The sequence below is a fragment of the Scomber scombrus genome, chromosome 18 (assembly GCF_963691925.1).
Source record: "Scomber scombrus chromosome 18, fScoSco1.1, whole genome shotgun sequence".
Lineage (NCBI taxonomy): Eukaryota > Metazoa > Chordata > Actinopteri > Scombriformes > Scombridae > Scomber > Scomber scombrus.
In genome coordinates, this window is record NC_084987.1 from 22,452,695 (window position 1) to 22,472,695 (window position 20,001).

The 20,001-nt window shown below is 44.7% G+C and overlaps 1 protein-coding gene across 1 annotated transcript; it reads left to right on the forward strand.

Moving 5' to 3' along the window:
- Positions 1-3,349: 3,349 nt before the first annotated feature.
- Positions 3,350-19,660, forward strand: wizb (WIZ zinc finger b). Its single transcript, XM_062438358.1, has 14 exons — positions 3,350-4,951; positions 5,661-6,098; positions 7,090-7,482; positions 7,610-7,674; positions 7,951-8,068; positions 9,460-9,588; positions 10,030-10,593; positions 10,735-11,190; positions 11,302-11,808; positions 11,951-12,526; positions 12,661-12,872; positions 15,578-15,827; positions 17,723-17,888; positions 18,612-19,660. Exons 1-14 carry the CDS (start codon positions 3,382-3,384, stop codon positions 18,991-18,993), a joined length of 5,826 nt encoding a protein of 1,941 aa, XP_062294342.1. The 5' UTR covers positions 3,350-3,381; the 3' UTR covers positions 18,994-19,660.
- Positions 19,661-20,001: the final 341 nt, after the last annotated feature.

Sequence of the window (20,001 nt, forward strand, 5' to 3'; positions counted from 1 at the left end):
CTACAGAATAAAAAAAAAAAGCATTTCGCTCACGTATATAAACGTAAATATAAATGATAAGGATAAAGACTTAAGCGATAGTAAAAGTTTAACTTATTAAACTTGGCCCCGGTGGTAGGTTACTCGAAACTCTTCTCGTCGCCCTCCCCGTTGACGTTACGTACGCAGCCGTGGCGTGCCTGCAAGCCAAATAACATGGAGTCCTCTGTCTGGCATCTTCCAAGGGATCCATGCAAAGAAAAAATAAAAGCTTGAGCACCGATAAAAAAAAAAAAAGGAGCAAGTTTCTCCATGTGAGCTGTCAAAGCTTGTTGCGAGCATCGTCTCGGCAGCGTAAAGCTTCAAGCTCTGTCCTCAAGTATGACGAGCGGTGCTTAAACTGCCAGCCTTTCCCTGCGATCCGCAAAACCAGGCCGATTTCAGTGAGTATTTGCTGCAAAAAAACCTGCAATTTTTCGGGCGGTTGAGGCTTAAAAAGCATTGTGCATGGATGCAATGTTGTTATAGTCAGCTGACAGCCTGACGGATCGATATCAGCCACTGAATCAGCAGAGGCCAGCCCGTGGGACACCTTATGCACCCGGGCATTTTCCTGCTTTTTTAGAGGGGCAGCAAGAGAGGACATGGGCCTGAATATAAAGGCCACTTATTTATGTAACCATTTGGGCGCACTATTCCATTCTTTAAGACCAGACGTATTATGAAAATAGGTCAGACAGTCCGAAAACTGCAAATGAGGAAAATTAAAGAGGACAGCCAAAACATGAGAGATTCTGCACATCTGACACTTCCATATTGTCTGATATGCTTTTTGATTCTTATTTACAGTCTGTAGGCTGTTTATTTTTAAGAAAATCCTAAAAGTTTTGCATGCAAAATATTGCAGTAAGTATGGTGGCAGACTGAGTAGGCTGTGAGCTTAATGAGTGAAACTTTTAAGCCATGGAAAACTTTATTTTTGTTTAGTGTGTTCACGTGTGAATGTTTCTAGAAGAAGAGGAGAGTGCACAATGTAGGCAGGCTGGTCACTAGTGGGACTCCATACTGTTCTCTGGGGGACGATGGAGCCAGAAGGGCGACCCCTAACCCCAGGGACCAGCTATGGGCCCCCATCCATCAACTCAGCACAAAACCCCGTCACCTCTACCTTCCTCAACTGCACCTTACAGGTAAATACATCGTCATAAAATCATCACTGCAGTCATTTTCACCACCAGACGCCAATTTATAAAATGCTTTTATTATTACCACCAGTCCTCATGTTCTTCAAATGTGAGAGACGGCCTGATGTCCGCCAAATGTTCATGGGGCCACACTGGAGATGAGGGCTCCAAGAAGACTGAGGGTACTCAGTCACCTAGTGCAGACCCAGGGAGGAGCGCACAGAGGAGATTCAGGTCCTCAGCCTTTCCTTCCTCCCTAAGCTGGGACTCTGACTCTGAGAAAGAAACACTAGATGGTAACACATGGCTCAGTATTTATTAGAAACTTGTTGCATACTTCTTTATAGTAGAAACTGGTAGTGATTACAGTTTATTGTCGGGCTGAATTTAGCTAATGAACAATGTCATCACACCACTTTATCATTGTTGTCCCCTTACTGTTATAAATGTGACTCAGTCTGCTTGTAGTCAGAAGTCTCTCATCTTTCTCTCTCTATGTACCTGGAGTATGCACTGTATTTTTGACTGTGGATTTTAACTGTTAAGCTGTGGAGTGATGTTCCTGTGGTTATGTGTTTTGTGTGCTGTTATGTGTCAGAGGAGGAGCTACAGCACTTTTCTAACCCTCATGGTCTGGCTGCTCACAGCCCAGGATCTCCTTCTTCTGGACTCAGGTGAGAAGGAAGTGTAGAAGGAGGAAGGAGGAGCTTGTTGTTTGGTGGTGAAATCAGCTGGTTAGTTTGGCGAACTAAGACAAACTGAGAAGCAACACAGCCAGAAATACACATAGAAGAAAAAAACATTCAGAAAGTTGTATTTGAATAGAGCCGTCCTTAAAAATAAAAGTCAACAACTGCATTTGAATTAGGCAAGCAATACTTTGACATTTTGGGAAACTTTCTTGCAGAGTTAGATGAGAAGATTGATATTACTCATGTCTATACAGTAAATGTAAAGCTGCTGGTTGGCTTAGTTCAGCATAAAGACTGGAAACAAAATCCACCTTCCAGCACCTATAGAACATTCTGATTAACATGTTTTCTCTTTACATCTGTTTATATTATATTTTCTTTTTATATATTGTCTTTATATTTATTTAATGTGTAGCCTGTGTAAAATTGTCTGTACTGTTGTCAGTGGGAAGTGGCAAGGCAACCACCAGAGATATCAGGAAGTCACTGTAACAAAACAACTTCATTTTTTGTCTGTATTAATATATTAGTGAGCTGTTGAGGTGATGGCAGGGTTGAAATGTTTACATTTGGACAGTCCCAGGCTAGCTGTTATCTAATTTCCAGTTGTTATGCTAAGCTAAGCTGACCAGCTGCTGTCTGTAGGGTTATATTTAACAGACTAAAATAAAATGGTATTGATCTTTTTATTTAATTCTCAGCCAGAAAGTGTATTTCTCAAATGTTGAACTTGTGTTATTTGACTAACTAAAATCTACTACTATTACTGTCCATGGTTTTGAGTAGAAAAATTCAGAAGAAATCATTTGGAAATGATGAACCCGAAAAAATGAAGAATTACTATTTTATTTCCTAATATGAATGTCTCAATGCTTCTTCATCCTGCCAGGAATACAGTTATGGTGGTGAAACAGTGAATCCTTGGTGTTTTTATTTTTTCAGGACAACGGTAGTTAAAATCACATATAGTAAGTCTCTGGAGTAGGCGTGCAAAATACCCACCATGTGTATTATTAAATTCTCTTAGTCTGTTCAAGCCCTCGAAATCCCCCCAAAAATGAAAGAGAACATGACGTCTGTGTTATAGTTATGACCCTTTAAATAAAAGCTTGCAGACGATCTGTAATTTTGACTTATTCTAGGCAGAGATTCTGCTTCACATCTTAAAATTTTAATGTTTTTTTTCTGTCCAGACTTGATAGTGAAGATGATCAAGAACCTGAAAAACTGCAGCCTTTGCATTGTAAGACTAATTCATCCACCCCTGTGGAGGGGCACAATGACAACAACGAGAGCACAAAGACAGAAGGGCCAAATACATCTCGGCTTGGCCCAACAGAATGTAGGTACCACAATGAAGAAACAAAATCTGCCTGCACACTTGACATATTTCTTTTTTATCTTTAGGCTCCTCTCATTCATAATTCCTCTGTTTTCTCTTCACAGTGGCAGACGGCGAAGTCTGGAATGTATCTGAGGCAACTGAGCTGTTTCTGTCCAAAGTAAAACCAAAGGACAGTTGCCAGATGGAGGAGGAGGCGGACAATATTGTGGGTGAGAGAATGCCCAAGAGAAAAGAAACCAAGGAGCCTGAAAGAGATGTGTACACGTTCCCTGGAGACTCAGACCCTGAGAGTCCCCCTCCTGCCCCCTGGGCTCATTGCACATTCATTCAGCGGTGCAGAAAGAAGAGGGTCCTGCTCAGGCCCTTCTCCGGACTTGGCACCTTGAAGCATTCATTGCCTGAGACTGGCAAGGTGGCTAAGGTGGAACTTCAGAAATCCAAAACTGTAACACCGGCACAGCTGAGCCTAGGTGGAGGAGTCTATGATTTTGAGGAGGGTAACTTTGAAGAGGGAACAGTGGATGAACCCTTAAAGTTCAGAGATAGAGGAGGAAAAAGAGACAAAGAAGAAGATGAAGAAAGCGGAGTAGAGCCAGGTAAAGAAATTTTCACCTGTGTTGAATGTAGCATTTACTTCAAAAAGCAGGTCCATCTACAGGAGCACATGATTGAGCACCGTCACAGTGGTGCAGGATGTGGCAGGCGCACGGGAAAGGGTGGCCGTTTTCGGTGTGTTGAGTGTGGATGGAACCTACCAAATCGGCTTGCACTGGCAGACCACCACAAAAGGCACGAGGAGTCCCGTCTGAAGATCCTGGAGGAGATTGAGAAACTGAATGAAAACGGGAAGGAAAAAGAGATTCACAAATTGTACAGTAAGGTGGTCAAGCTTACAAGCCCAGAAACCGCTATTATGCAAGATGCAGGCCCGGTCTCGATTCCAGGCCAAGGGTCAGACCCAGAAATAGTTACAGCTCCACCTCTATCCCCAGCCCCAATTTCGACACCAGACAGAGACCAAGCAACTCTTGACTCAGATACAACTCCTCCAAATTCAGTCCGAAGCCCAGCTCAGCCCCGAAGTGTCTCTGCCTACCGCCGCCGCTTTGTCTGCTCCAAGTGTAACTTCAGCACAAGAACCTCCCAGGCACTGGCTAATCACACCAAGACCCACAACAGGAAAAAAAACGCTCTCCGGGGTGACACCCCATCTCCTGGTTCACCATCATGTTTGGCGTCCACCTCCCTGGCCTGTGGTCATTGTGCCTTCTTGACATCCAGTCAAACTCTATTGAGGGAACACCAGAAACTCGTTCACCCGGAACAGGTCTCCATCAGTGGAGCACAGGCTGATGAGACTGGCCAGCATTCAAGGTCTAATGTGGGTGCTCGAATTTCAAACCCCATCCCAGATTCCGACCACCTCTCAGGGTCTGGATCCCTGCCCAATGCCACTCAAGGCAAAAGCCAGCAAGGAGTCACTGCCTCTGAGGACAGCACAACACAGGACAGCGCTGCAGCTCGGCCCACAAGCCGGGCAGTCTTTAAGTGTGTCGGGAATAGGCGATTCAGCAGGAGAGGGAAGACTTGGACTGATCTAGCCAAGTATCAGTCAAGACTGGATGACGACAAGCTGGCTGGCAGTGAAGACGAGCAAGATGAAGATCAGTGCACAGAGCTTGACAATGACCTGTCCCAACAAGATGCTAACTCACCTTTGGGAGAAAAACAGCACACCAGAGCACATACAGGTTAGACTAAATGAATGATTGAACACTTTGTATTGCAACTCTGTACTGAAATGCTAAAGTTAGACCAAGTCACCTTCACTTTTGTTCTGTTTAAATTGTGTCTGCCATCGGTTTGAACATTTGGATAAGACAATAAGACATTTTTAAAAAACACTCACAATTTACACACTGCAAATAAATAAAAAACAGGCAGCTGTTTTCAGAGAAAGCACCAGACAGTAAATAAACAAAATTAGCAACTAGCAGATAACATTGCTGGAGACTTAAACAGGGCTAAAGAGACACATGTGTGGTTAAAAAAAAACCTATTAATGGAAGTTCAGGTTCTTACAACATTTGTCACAACCTCAACAATCAATACTTTCCAGTCGAATGGAGACAGCCACCAATGTCACTTTCCAGGGTGACAAAACTCTCCTCCTCCACAGTTTTCAGGAGTACAAACCCTTTAAGAAAGCTGATTCATAAGATGTTAGCTGTTAACAAGAGAAGTACATTGTGATTATTACAAGTAGAAAGTGCGGTTAATGGCCCTAACTATGAAAATAAAAAAACAAAGTTGTAATAACACAGAATTTGACGTGTTTAGATGTGCCTAAACCCTCCAGATGCAAATATGGTATTTAAAGTATGCAGCCTCAAATGACTGTTCAAGTTTCAAAATGTTTTATCTGTTTATTCAAGATTGTTTTTTTTTTTTCCTTTCCAGAAGACCGTTCAGCACAGCAAAGTGCTACATTATCGCTCTCCCCTAAGAAAAGCGTGAAGGACGAAGACGAGGAGGTGGAGAAAGACAGGAAGGTTTTCTTTTTGAGGAGGAGCAACCGGATTACTGCTGCACCTGCAGAAATTGACAGTGACGACGATGACGATGACATTGACGAGGAGCACTTGCGACGTTTCCTGTCAGAGGGCATCTTGGATGAAGACAGAGACGAGATTGATGAGGATGAGGAGACGCTGAAGAGTGTGGAGAGGAAATGCCCCTACTGCCCCGATCGATTTCATAACGGCATCGGGCTTGCCAATCATGTGAGAGGCCACCTGAACCGAGTGGGCGTCAGCTACAATGTGCGTCACTTTATTTCCCCTGAGGAAGTCAATGCCATTGAGAAGAAGTTCTCCTATCAGAAGAAAAAAAAAAAAGGTCAGCACCTTGTTGCGTGTATTTCTTTAAGCTGTGTAGATGTTGTCTGATCAAATTGTGAAACCCAGAAAGACAATGCCTTCTTTGTTGTCTTTGTTGTTAAAATATTCTTGGAACAATGACTCTGATGTAGGCTGTGTGACAATGTCAGACGCCCAATTGAAAAACATGAGCTAAAGTGAATATTAACTCTATAATAAGGGAGTCTTTCATTTGAAATGCCTGTTTCATGCCCAGTAGAACAAATAAATTCAGATTATATGCGGGTTTTGTAGAAGTAGTCATTATGACGTAAAGCAGTGGTTAGCAGGAACAGGAATTAATGTGAAATGCAGGGAACGTTTATAACATAATGTATCTGTGCAAAAGGAAATGGTCATATAATAATAATAATTGCTATGGTGTTGAGATATCTATTTTTTTTGAACAGATACATTATATGCTATATATTTTCCCTACAACTCACTTTAATTACTGTGAGCAGGTATGTTGCCATGCCATGTTGCCCATAGTTACTTAACATATGTTTCAGTCAACATTTCTTTATTTTCTGTTTTATGATGTTGTTTTCAGAGCATCACATGACCTCAAGTTGACCTCAAGTCGTCATTGCTTAATTCTGATGCTGATGGATCTATACCACCACCTTCACCAAGTAGTTTAGTAAATTTGATGTACTGTCACTAATGTGAATGTCACTAGTTTTGCAGGTATTTGGTCATGAACCAAAGTATTTGACAACAAAACTTTGACCTGATGATGCCGTTACATGTAGAGTTAAGGGATTACCAATGTTATTACAATTAATCCGGAGGGGGACATGACTTTGTGTACCAAATGTAATCGCATTCCATTCAGTAATTGTCAAAACACACACAGGGGTCACAAGAAGACGTTGCCTGGACTAAAGGGATCACATGCCATAAGGTTGGCGTTAAGTATTATCCCCACATGTCTAAACTTCCACTTGTATTGCCTGTCCTCTCCACAGTTGCCAACTTTGACCCGGACACATTCAGTGTGATGCACTGTGAGTTCTGTAGCGCCGGCTTCGACACCCGGGCCGGCCTGTCCAGCCATGCCCGTGCCCACCTCCGCGACTTCGGCATCACTAACTGGGACGTTACCATCTCGCCCATCCACATCCTGAGGGAGCTGTTCTCCAGCAGGCCAGACCTGGTAATCCCCACAGCTCCCCCGCGGAGCCCTGGCTCCATACAAGAGGAAGAGGAGGGTGAAATGGAGGAGGACGAGGAGGGAATCATTGAGGTAAAACTGGAGGGGGAGACAAATGAAAGGACTCTGAGTTCTGCCGTTTCTGACGCACTGCCTTCAACATCTCCTCAATCTTGGAAGAACAAGGATAGTATAAAAGATAGTGAAGGTAAGTCTTCAACGTTGACCCATTCTTAAAAAGTAGAAATTGTATTATACTCATGAGTTGTGTAGTTGCTCTGTTGGCTGCTGATGTGTTTTATTACCTGGTGACCCCTTCAGTATTTGCACTTTAGACCTCGGTAATGCTACCAGGAGAGCTGAAGGATGCTATTTACAAATGCATGAGGCTGTGGGAAATGTGAGTTCAGATGCTGTTACTGTTGTTTGAAGTGCACCTGTCTGTTTGCTATTTCTGCTGAATAAAAACCGGACTGTCTGACCTGAGTGACACCTCCGTGCACTGTATGAAGGTTGCTTGTGGCTGTTGTGAGAATATGAGCCTTTTACAGAGAGAGTGAGAGTGAGTGAGAGCGTTAGTGTGTGTGTGGAGAGTGAGTCCCTGATGCCCGTGGTTGATGTGGCACTCGGTGCATTTATCCCAACCTCCGCCTCCACTCGATTGGTCACGCCTTAGCTCAGCGGTGCATATGGGGGCAAAATGGCTGCTTCCACCTCCCCGCAGACCCAAACAATAGCGGAAAAGCTGTCTGGCTTCAGCTGCCGGGAGTCCGATGCACTGCGGTTGTGGACCGGTGAGTAGCGCGCGGTGTTCATTCCCGTGCACCGCGTGCCCCCCTCGGATCACACGGCGGCGTTGCGCTTCACGTCTCGCGCAGCGTTTATCTTGTCACATTGTAGCCAGACAGAAAAAACAGCCATTAAAAAAAAACTCTTCATCATTATGTGAGAGCACGTAAAGAAAAGCAGTGTCGCGCACAGCCATCCAGGTAGCCCTCATGACACGCGTGTCAAAAAGCTCAGAAAGCGGGTCATTGTGGTTGTTTCGGGTGTTCCCGTTTATGCAGGCGCGGGTAGAATTGTGCACATTTTTCGTTGTTGTGATAGGCTATTGTTGTTTCAGTTTGTGTTTCCTAAACGTCCGTCAGGTTTTTTTTCTCTTCTTATTGTGCACGTCTGGGATGACGTCCAGTATTTTCAATGCTGCAGGATCTCAAAAAATTACCTACTGTTGCCCAATCCTCGCCATTTTACTTTGCTTTGATTTTTGATAGAGGACACGCTGTGCTTTCAAGTGCATGCATTTGTGCATGATTTAGTCTTATAATAAACTAACATTGATATCGCTCAGGAAACATGGCAACTTTGTAGACTGAAAGCGGTCATAGTCAGTCATCTTATTGCAACTTATCCGGATCAACGGGAGTATAATCGAAGTATCACTTTTTCTTGGAAGTATCAGGGTTGCTCAGTGTTTGAGGCGACTCAGCCTGAAGGGACATAAAGTCAACTTAGCTCCTTTTTTTGTTGCTACTTTCATTAAAGAAGAAAAAGACTCCGGGGATGATTTAGTGCCTTCTTGGTTATAATAGATGGTGTTATAACGCTGCGCTCCGAGGTGTCACATCGCCGCTCTTTTACAGTCAAGAGATGAACTGACAAGCGCAGAGCCGCCCACCAGACAAAAAGCATTGTCTGTCTCCACGTCTCTTTTGATTTACCGATTTGTCGCAGAAAATGGCACTTTTGTCCCGGGAATGCCTGACTGCGGGGAACCAGGACTGCCATGTTTGTTTCGTACAGTAGTTGCAACGATGACTTTTTTTTGACAGGGTTTCATGACTTTAATCTTTTTATGTACATGTCGCTTCAGAGGACGTTAGAATGCGCTGTTATTACATTGATTGATACATTATGAGCTCAAAAGACTGAGTTGATTTCTCTGCTCTCAAGCTGCGTTTTGTTGTTCATGTCAAGGCACTCAGAAAGATACTTATATACTTTAAAATGCTGACTGTTTTTGGAGAAGCATTAGAGAATTAGAATTAGTGGTGAGATTCAACCTCTGATATTTATTTTAAGGTATTTTATTATCATAATCACTCTTAATTGTCCTAATTAAATTGGCGTTGCTGCACTTAACTGGATATTGTGTTTCATGTTTTAGGTGAGGAGGAGGAAGCAGCTGAAGAAGAGGATGAGGATGAGCTGCAGCTTCCAGCTCTGGATGCTCTGAGCCCGAGCCCAGGGAAGACAGGGCTTTGCAGCGTGGACCAAGACAGCCTCTCTCCCGGGGAGGATGCAGACACCAAGGGTGAGAGAGAGAAAGAAATATGGGGATGCCGAGCCCTGAGTGTTGACAAGGGATTGGATTTGCTTCAGCCAAGCCTTATCATAGCTGTCAGTGGGGAAATTGTAAAAGTGACCTCAGGTCAGCGTTGAATTGTGGCGACACTACATCAGAGAGGGTTGTCTCTGGGGAGGAGGCAGACAAATGTATTTAGGGGCTAAAAAGAGCACCTTCGTCACTTGGTAGTGTTACTGCAGACTGGGTGAAGATGTAGACAGGAAGGGTAAGTGAGGTGACAGGTCCTCTGGGATATCTGCGGCCTCTAAAAGAAGCTGAGCCACCTGTTGTTTCTTTGCAAACTTTGTGTTAATATTACAAGATATAATAAAAAATCATATTTAAACTGCTTATTATAGTAGTTACTGTGTAATATTTATATCTATCTTTATGATGCCTATTTTTCAGTGCACAACTTGAAGTGTGAGGTGTGTGGAGCTCAGTTCGAGACCAGACGGGGAATGTCCAGCCACGCCCGCTCTCACTTGCGCCAGCTGGGTATCAGCGTTTCAGAGAGCAGCGGGGCGCCCATCGACCTCCTCTACCAAATTGCCAAGGAGCGTAATCTTGACAGCCAAATAAGCTCATCTCTTCTGGATCCCCTTTCGGCCAAGAACTCCTCTGCTTCTGCTCCTCGGAAAGATGAAGACTTAGAAGACATGGACTTCGACGAGAAGCCGATACCCCTCTCCATCCTGGCCAAAGCGGCGAAAGCGGTGCCGCCCGCTTCCTCCTCCACGCCTACACCTTCTCCTGGTGCCTCTCCAGCTCCGGCTCATTCTAGCTCCCCTTCCTCGGTAGTGAGGAAAGCCCCCATTTCCTCTCTACTGCCTGTGTCTTCCCCCTTGCGCTCCCCGGAGCACAAGGCCGGGGGAATGAAAAGTTTGACCTCTAACCTCTCTCCCTCTGCCGGCCTCACGACATCCAAACCCATCTGGGCACCGCAGGAAAATGACGCACCTCTCAACCTCAGTAAGTGTAACCGCCCCCACTTAAATCTGTCTCTGAAGACTTTGTATTGTATTGTTCTTTGTTCATATGAATGGCTTGTGTTCTTTTTAAATTCTTGGGTTTTTCGAAGTCTTAGTGTAGTTATTTCTTCTTAATGTGCAGCACTCGAGGTGGACCCCAACAAAGACATTGTTTGTCAGCTGTGCGGCGCTTGGTTTGAGACACGGAAAGGCTTATCCAGCCACGCACGAGCCCACCTTCGGCACTTTGGGGTGGAGTACTCTGAATCCAAGGGCTCTCCCATCGACCTCTTGAACCAGCTCATTGATACTGACGACTTCAAGCACAAAGCCAGTGCACTGCAGCTCAACAACCACAGAGAACCGCGGGGCCTCACGACCACAACGCTCTCCTCCCCGAAGCAGACCCTGCTGAGCCTCTCCTCTTCTTCCTCCTCATCCCTCCTCTATAAGGTGACCACGGCCGGGGGTGGGTCGACATCCAAAGCTACCTCTTCCTCTGCCTCATCTCTACTTGGCCTGCCCGCCAAGCGACACAAGTCCTCTTCCATGCAGGTCTTCCGCCTAAGTAGTGGGGAGCTCATGGCCCTTCCACACAGTGAGTGTCGTTTCACAGGATTGATGGGGCTCTCCCGCATGTTGTGTAAAGTCATAAACGCTTTAAAAAGTTATTTTACATATGTTTCAGGTCACTTTTCTCATCTTTTAGGTGAACCTCCGAAGGAAATAGGCTGTGAGTTCTGCGGGGAATACTTCGAGAACCGTAAAGGCCTCTCCAGCCACGCCCGCTCTCACCTGCGTCAGATGGGCATTACTGAGTGGTCTGTCAACGGCTCCCCGATCGACACGCTACGGGAAATCATCAGCAGACGCGGCCTGCCTTGCGCCCTTCCTCTAAAACCTCGCAAAACTCCACCTCCGTCCTCTCCGGGACCCCCTCGTTCCCCTCTGTCGACCTCCTCCTCTCCCTCAGCTACCCTCCTGAGTCGGGTACCTTTCGCCTTCGCCCGTCCCTCCAGTCCTCCTCATCCCGCGGTTTCTAAGTCGAGCTCGGTTCCACCGACGTCGTCTAGCGGGCTCATCCTCAAGCTGAAGCCTGAGCCGGTGCAGCTGGAGGTCACCGCGCCCGGAACTGCGGGGAGATCTGGCGGCTTCTCGGCTGAACCTCTCAACTGTAGCTGGAGCAGCTCTGACAGTGTATTCCCCCTCAACTTGGGTAACATAAATCCTAAATTTATTCTGCAGTGCAAATTTAGTAGTTTAGGAAAACTTTCAAACATAATTGCTAACTCAGCAGCAGATACAGTTTATTACATTGCTCTTACTTCTTACTTACTCTCTTTGTGCTTCTTCCACAGCCATGGCTCATGAAGTGGAGCCTACAAGGGATATTCGCTGTGAGTTCTGCGGGGAATACTTTGAGAACCGTAAAGGCCTCTCCAGCCACGCCCGTTCCCACCTCCGCCAGATGGGCATTACAGAGTGGACTGTCAACGGCTCGCCCATTGACACCCTGAGAGAGGTTATGCACAAGAGAGGGGTCGGCGCCTCCTCTCATTCGGACCAGGGAGTCAAGAAGGAGTCGAGCCAGGGAGCGCACAGTCCCCTTTGGGAGAGCATGGGGAGCGCCAGCGGTTCAGAGGGTTTGGGTGTTTCAGGCTACCACACCTCCAAATACCGTAAATCTCCTCTCAGTTTGCTGCAGTCAGGGTCGAGGCTCCATAAACAGGGCCTGGGATCCCTGGGTTCCTCTGGTACACCACCTGCAGGGAAGTTTTTCAGGATGTCCCCACTTGGGAAACGGTCTCTGTCAGAGGACGCCCAATCAGTGGAGACGGCCCACTCACCGATAAATCAGCTTAAGACTTTTTCACCTCTGCCACACGAGTTCTCCTACAAAAGGAAATCCTCCCCAGACAAGCCAGGACACCAGGGTGAGTCATGGTTAGGTTTTTGTTTTTTGTTGGTATGCTCAATCTGAAATGATCCCATATTTTCTGATCATCATTCTCAAAAAGACATCTCCACTCACTTTTCTCCTACCCCCCCACCCCCTCCTGTTTTTCAGATCCCAGCTGTGAGCTTTGTGGGTTCTACTTTGAGAACCGTAAGGCTTTAGCAAGCCACGCGCGAGCTCACCTAAGGCAGTTTGGCGTGACTGAGTGGTGTGTAAATGGGTCCCCTATTGAGACGCTCAGTGCTTGGATGCGCAGCAGGCCGCAGAAGGTGTTGGAGATGCACCGCAGCTACATGCAGGGTAACCGCTCCACCCTCAAGAAGGTGAGAGGAAGTGGTGTAGTTGGTGGTGGATCATTTCAGTCTGATAGCTCAGGTGTTAACAGAGTGAGCTCCCAGGCTTTAGCTGAATGTATCTTTAGTCTCTGACATTTCAGCCAAGTCTATTGTTGCAAGTGTGAATGTAAAATATCCGTAGAAGAACTTGTGCCTCCCACAAAGCCAAGCAACTGTATCACAGAAGAGCATAACCCACTGTGCTACTTTTCTGACACACTCACTTTCCTCTCAGTATCTCTGAATAGGCGTCATGCTTGGAGATCTAACATGCCTCAGCTGGTGGCTCGACAGACATTTTGTGTCTTGGAAAGCTTCAGACGTGTTGTCTGTTGTCAGCTTTGAGCCGTACTGTAGATCCTGTGTCTTTACCCAGCAAAAATCACTAGGGACAGATGCCAGAACGACTCAGCTATTGACTTGATAGTTGCCATAGTAACCAGGGTGCCTGGCAGCTTATGTTTCATCTTCAGATAAATTATGGCATGCTGTTGATAGAGAGAAATGTACGTTTTTTTGTTTTTTTTCTTTCTTTCTTCCCTCCTGAATTAGTTTCTGGTGCATTTGCGTCACAGTCGCACCTTTTCCCTGAGCTGTGATGTGACACACATACAGAATGGATCACCTTTTAAATGTCCTTGTAATCATATTGTATAGGTTGTATTATACTGGACAAGTGAAGCCAACTATGATATATGAATTGGACTGTTATGGATAGCGATATGGATCTAAGAACCATGTAATGCCTGATGGCACAATGAGAAATCGACCAGATCAGCATAATACCAACACATCACTATACAACACTGTAGTTTAGCATTCTTGCACAAGTATTGTGCAGGTTTAATGCACAAAAATGAGCAAAGAAGTGAGATTGAAAATACATACTGCATATTTTTCTTGCTAAATAGGGGAACTTACAGTGTTCCCTTTGACTTGTCCTCAGATGCTTTAAACATACAGTTCCTCTGCACAATCCTTTTACTGTCAGAGTTCAATTAGATGCGTTTTGAGAATAGGCCTGAAGACATTTTGTCATGTCACAGTCACGCAGTCATGACTTAATGCCAGTACACTAGAACAGGGCCATCGTTAATGTCATTAGTAACACCTGCTCTTTTCCTAACATGGCAAGTCAAAGTGTCTGCAGTGAAAAAGGAGCTGTTGTGTGATCACCAGTCTCTTAAACTCAGGTCTAATCAGGAAACATCAGTGCAAACATCTGTGTGGGTGGGCTGCAGAGCTGTTAGAGCCTTTTGGGGAGATTTTTCTGCAAAACAGTTTTAGCAATTACTTCTTTTTTTTATTTTTAGGGACTTAAATAATCTTACCTCAAAGTCCACTTACTTGCTTTCGCTACAGTTTTCTCATGGTCTTCATTGCTTATTCATTGCTTACTTTTGGCATTATTATTTATTTATTACAAGACTGTGATATGTTGTTGACAGCTCCAGAAAAAGCTAGTAGGTGGACTTTGAGGAAATATGATCAATATCTCATAGATACTGATGGTTTAAGCCTAAAGCCAACACATAAGGATGTATTCATTGCCAAATTCACAGATACAACAAACATTGAAAACCCAATGACAGGTGGGCTTGATAGGCCAAAGGTATAAAAGTAAAGGTATAAAGACTATACATGTTATGTTAAAACATTGACACTGCTAAAGTAATTGTAAAACAAGCTCACAGTATGTTTGGTATAATTGGTTATCAAGGTCTACATATTTCCTAGTAGATCTGGGTCAATTCCAGTAGCATTAGCCTCAAGACATTTCTCAACTGACATACTTATACACTTATAGTTTTGGTACATCAACAACTTACTGCTTTAAGAAGTAGTTTAACATTTTGTATTCATTTCTTTTCTTGCCAAGGGTTAGATAAGAAGATTTGACACCGCACTCATGTACAAGATATGGAGCTACAGCCAGCAGCTAGTTAGCTTAGCTTAGCATAAAAACTTAAAACAAGGGGACACAGCTAGCCTGGCTCTGCCTATAGGTAATAAATAATGCATACAAAAACCTGTAAAAACTGCAAAAAAAAAGTGTAAGAACTGCACATTGTGGTTTTAGAAGGGGGAATTATGTGCCAGACTTTTTCTTGGCTAGAAACAGTAAGTGTCAGTTTTACACTGGTTTATGCACTGATTAAACAAACAAGCTGTAACGTGTTAATTAATTATCTCTGAAAGGAATTGGTAGGCAGATTTTGTTATCTTTGGACAAAGCCCAGCTAGGCTACTGTAGCTATTTCCACCTGCTTTTAGCTTTCATGCTAAGCTAACCAGCTTTTGGTGGTAGTTTCAAATTTACTGCACAGAAGAGTGGTGTCAGTCCTCTCATCTAATACTTGGCAAGAAAGTGACTATGCGCATTTCCCCAAAATGTTGAATTATTTAAGATTTACTATTAGAATGAATGCTATCAATTTTATATAAAGACAAGTATGCTAAGAGAGATATTTGCTAAGTGACATCTTATTTGGCTATAATGACTAGTTATGTCATTTTAACTTGTTCTTTTTAAACGTAGTATCAAGGTTACATGAGACACAGAGACATGGCAGATCAAGTGTCTCTTGAGATATTGCTTATAAGACCACTCATCTCTTTCCATTTTCCAGAAGAGCAGCTCACCTTTCTCTGCATCAGCGGATTCTGATCATATCCTCCCCATCTCATCACAGAAGGCCTCCTCTTCCTCCTCCTCCACCTCCTCCCAGTGGTCTTCTTCGTTGGCTGTAAGCCTGGTACGGCCGCTGAGCCGCGAGGTCAGCCATGGCTCTTCCAAGACCGCAGAGGGTGAAGTTGGTACCAACCTACTGGCCGTTCCCTTCAGACCCGGCCGCAGCAATGCCAGCCCCTCGCGCCTCATCAGTGGCCTCCCACTTCAAGCACAGGTGGCACGCAGTGAGCTTAACGTCCGCCTGCCCAGAGGTACGTGAGGGACAGTGTGTGCTTTTGCCTGCACGTGTTTGTACTTTTTCAGTTGAATCTCTTCTTGTCGAGGCGGTGCCGGGCTTGCTTATCTTCTGAGAAAAACATTTCAACCATTTGACTCTTAAAAATCTCTAACTACTGAAATTCTCCAGGGTTGGTTTGCTGTTTTATCCTCTGAGTCACACGGTTGATATGACTCTCAGGATGGGAATGCCGGTTTGTCTGATGGTCCATCAGTTTAATCTAGACTAAAATGTATCTCAACAAGTATTGGATGTATTTCCATAAAATGTGGTGAAGATCCACAGACAATGAATCATACATAGTTGCTCCTCTTTCTCTAGCGCCACCATGAGGTTCCCATCAGGATGAATTGTAATGATTCAATTTTTCAATTCAATTATATTTATATAGAGCCAAATCATAACAGAAGTTAATCTCAGGGCACTTTCACATAGAGCGGGTCTAGGCTGTACACGTTATTTTACAGAGACCCAACATTCCCCCATGAGCAAGTACTTGGCGAGAGCAGCAAGGAAAAACTCCCCTTTCATGGGAAGAAACCTCGAGCAGAACTGGGCTCTAGGTGGGCGACCATCTGCCTCGACCAGTTGGGTGAGAAAGGGAGGGGGAGAGAGGAGAGAGACACAGAGATGCAACAATAACAACAACAGTAATAATCATAGAATTATGACATAATAATAATAGTAATAATAGCATATGTCGTTCTCAAGCAGGACCACTGCAGCATGGGGTCCACAACCACGACCCACAAGCTCACAATCCATAACCAGGCTGTCCTGGTTATGGATCTGTGGGAACATGTGAGACAAGAAAGCACAAAAACTCTCCTGGGAAGAAGCTAAGTTAGTCACATGCATAAAGATGGAGAAGTCTCATGGCAGTCTAGGGCTATAGTAGTATAACTAGGAGCTGGTCCAAGGCAAGCCTAGGTTCTATTCTTAAACGTAGAGAGGGTGTCTGCTTCCCACACCGAAATTGGAAGATGGTTCCACAGGAAAAGAGTCTGATAGTTGAAGACTCTGCCTCCCATTCTACTTTTCAAGACTTAAAAGCCATGTTGGTGATCTCTTAACTTTTCCTCCATCATCAGTTCAAAGTTTAAATTTGTCCAATACTACTGCAAAACTGATGTAGACATTTCCAACAGCCTCAGCAGAACTTTATGTTTAGTGTCAATAAGCAAATATTAGCACAGTGACAGGCTAAACTAAGATTGCGAACATACCATCACGTTATCATCACGTTAGCATGCTGGGATTAACATGTGCTCAAGTACAACTTCAGTTATTTGCATGGTTGTAGACTCTTAGTCTTGTTATTTAAATAATTAACAGAGTCCTGAAAAAGTAAAATAATTCATTAATTCACAAAAAAAAAGCGAAAACTTGAAAAGTCTGAAAGAATGTATCATGTATCAGGACAATGTTGTTTAAGAAAAGTTGAATGTACGCTATGCAGTAGAAGGGAAATCTGTGGGATACATGAACGATAAGACAAATAAAGAGTCTGTTATGCTTAAAGGAAAACAAAAGGACTGAAGGCGAGCTGTTTCGTCAGGGGAAATAAATGAAATGTTATAGGAAGTGAGCCACAGTAATGTGCTAGCCTTTGTTTTTACTGAAAGTGAATTGCCTTTTATCATTTTTCTTTTGTTAACATTAAATCTACTTGATTTTGTTTAAGGAAAGGGCCACATTTTGTAAGACACGTATTGAACATTTGTACAAAATTATCATTGCAGAAGAAACATGAAATGAGAAAGGATTATTCTGTGTTTCTGGGTATTACTGGACTGATGCGCTGACATGTTTTGGTGCAGCTCCAGCTTTGCACCAACCCTGTTTGTTGCCTCCTCCCCTCTCGCTAAGGTTTTGAGCGTCGGCCCTTGAAGCACCCGTCTTTCCCAGATGGAACGGAGCGGGACAGCGGCCCTCCTAAACCTCCCCGCACAGGCACCGTCCCCGCCCTGGTGCCCAAACCACCTTCCTACCCACTGGTCAAACTGGTGGGCAAGTTCTACACCCTGAAGTGCCGGTGAGTGTAACCTGAATGTTTGGGCAAGGCCTCCCAGAGTGATAAACATGGGGACTCACACAGGGCCAATGAGAAAATGTCACATTAGACATTTTGAGACAGAAGCATTAAAGGTGCAATATGTAAGATTTTGCCACCTGCTCCAAACAAATAGGAAGGTACAGCCCCGAACCTTTAAAAGTACCTAAAACTTCAAAAAGTGACATATAAACAGTCCTACAGTAAAACGTACTGCAATAATTCTTCATCCTCTCATGTTGGATTGAGTGTAGACTAGATGTCACAGTGACTCACTTTCACCCCTGTGGTACAAAGTGGTATTACAAGACAGGATGGGCTGGGGCTACCCAGCAACCCTCTCTCTGCAACACAATATAGATTTTACATAGTGCATCTTTAATAGAACTACCTGGCTCGGTTTTAAATAGTCCCACAGACCCAAGAACCAATCACCACCCCCACCCCTTATCCAGCACTACTCCACTTTTGACTACCAATGCACTATATTTAGAATAGTGAACCATTTGGGATTTTCAGGCAATATGAATGAGTGTTTAAGTTCTGATGTTACTGCAGTACAAAACAGAATCAGCTGCTCCCTAGGGAGGCACTGAATTTAACAGCATCAGTTTGCCCCTTTTTTTAGTCACAGTAAGTGTTATTCCACTGTTATTTCCCAGTATACAGTTTAAGAACCAGCTTAAATGTGTTGTTCTGCGTCAGGTTCTGCGAGGTGGAGTTCCACGGTCCGCTGTCGGTGCAGGAGGACTGGATCAGACACCTCCAGCAACACATCCTCAAGATGAACTACAACAAGCCTGCTGCACCTAAAGCAGCCTCCGCTGAACCCTCTGCCCTGGCTGATGACCCAGCCCCGGTCCAGGCCTCTGCCCCAGCCTCCACCTCTACCTCCAGCACCACCTCTACAACACCTGCCCTCACCTCCACCTCGACCCACACCACCTCCACGGCTCCCAACAGCCACTCCCCTACGCCGCCGGCAGAGTGCGCTCCAACTGTCACTGCCACAGAGATAGTAAAGGTCTCAGAAGAGCAGCCCGCCCTAACTCCGACACCCATTCCCCTCACCACTCAAACGGCGTAAGCTCTAATTCGTCGCCCGCTGTCATTTTACCCCCTTTTGGGTTTTTTTTCCTGCCTTTTACAATTTCTTTCTTCCATCCGTTTCTTTCCTTTGGCCTTCACAAAGTGTTGTTGAGGAGGTTTTTTGCCCCCTCCAAAGAGTCCTCTGAGCCCCAAGCACCTTTTGAAGCAGCTTTCTAGACTGTTACTAAGTCCCGTTACCATGGGAACGAAGCTCTCCTGGCTTATCCCTACGTCGGGGATGGGTGATTGTGGGCACTGTCCAAGGTTATGAGGAGAGATGAACTTACGTTTTGTGTTTGCCTTGTTTCATATGAATGTCCAGGTGTTGACGTGGACCGATACTGTACCCCTCCACCCATTCACTGGGTGATTTAGGGGTTAATGTAGCCCTTATCAAACTTTAACCCCCCCCCCGTCCGCTACATTTTTGCCCAACACCTTTCCCCTTATGAACACTGCGTTACTAAGACCTGCTAGACTCTGACCATTTCTACCAGCGGCGCATCAGTGAGAGCACGCTGGTAGCATTGGCCTTAGCCTCGCACCTAAAGGTCCTGACTGAGATTAACTGACATTTCTAATTATGCTAGTCTCGTGGTTGAGACTTTAAACATGTGGTAACACTTAGTGTTAAAAATGGCACTTTTAATACTGACATTGTCACTGAGCACTTACTGAAACGCCCATTTTAATTGGGCGGAATTTGACAAATTCAGATTGGAGCAAGAAGTGGAAGCACACCCAAAAAAGGGAATAATCCCCCCCCCCAAGTTGACTTTATAATGTAATACTGACCCCAAAATATAGATTTTGCTTGAATGTAGCTTAAAGCACCTATTAATACCTTATATGCACACATTCATACACAATCAAACATATGCCCCATATTACTGTACTGATGGTTCTACCTTTTCATGATGTTACTACTCCACAGTCTGCTGTTTTCTGCAGACAGGGCTGCTGTTTTGCTGAAGGCACAGTTGCTTTTTAATCTTCCTCTCTGGAT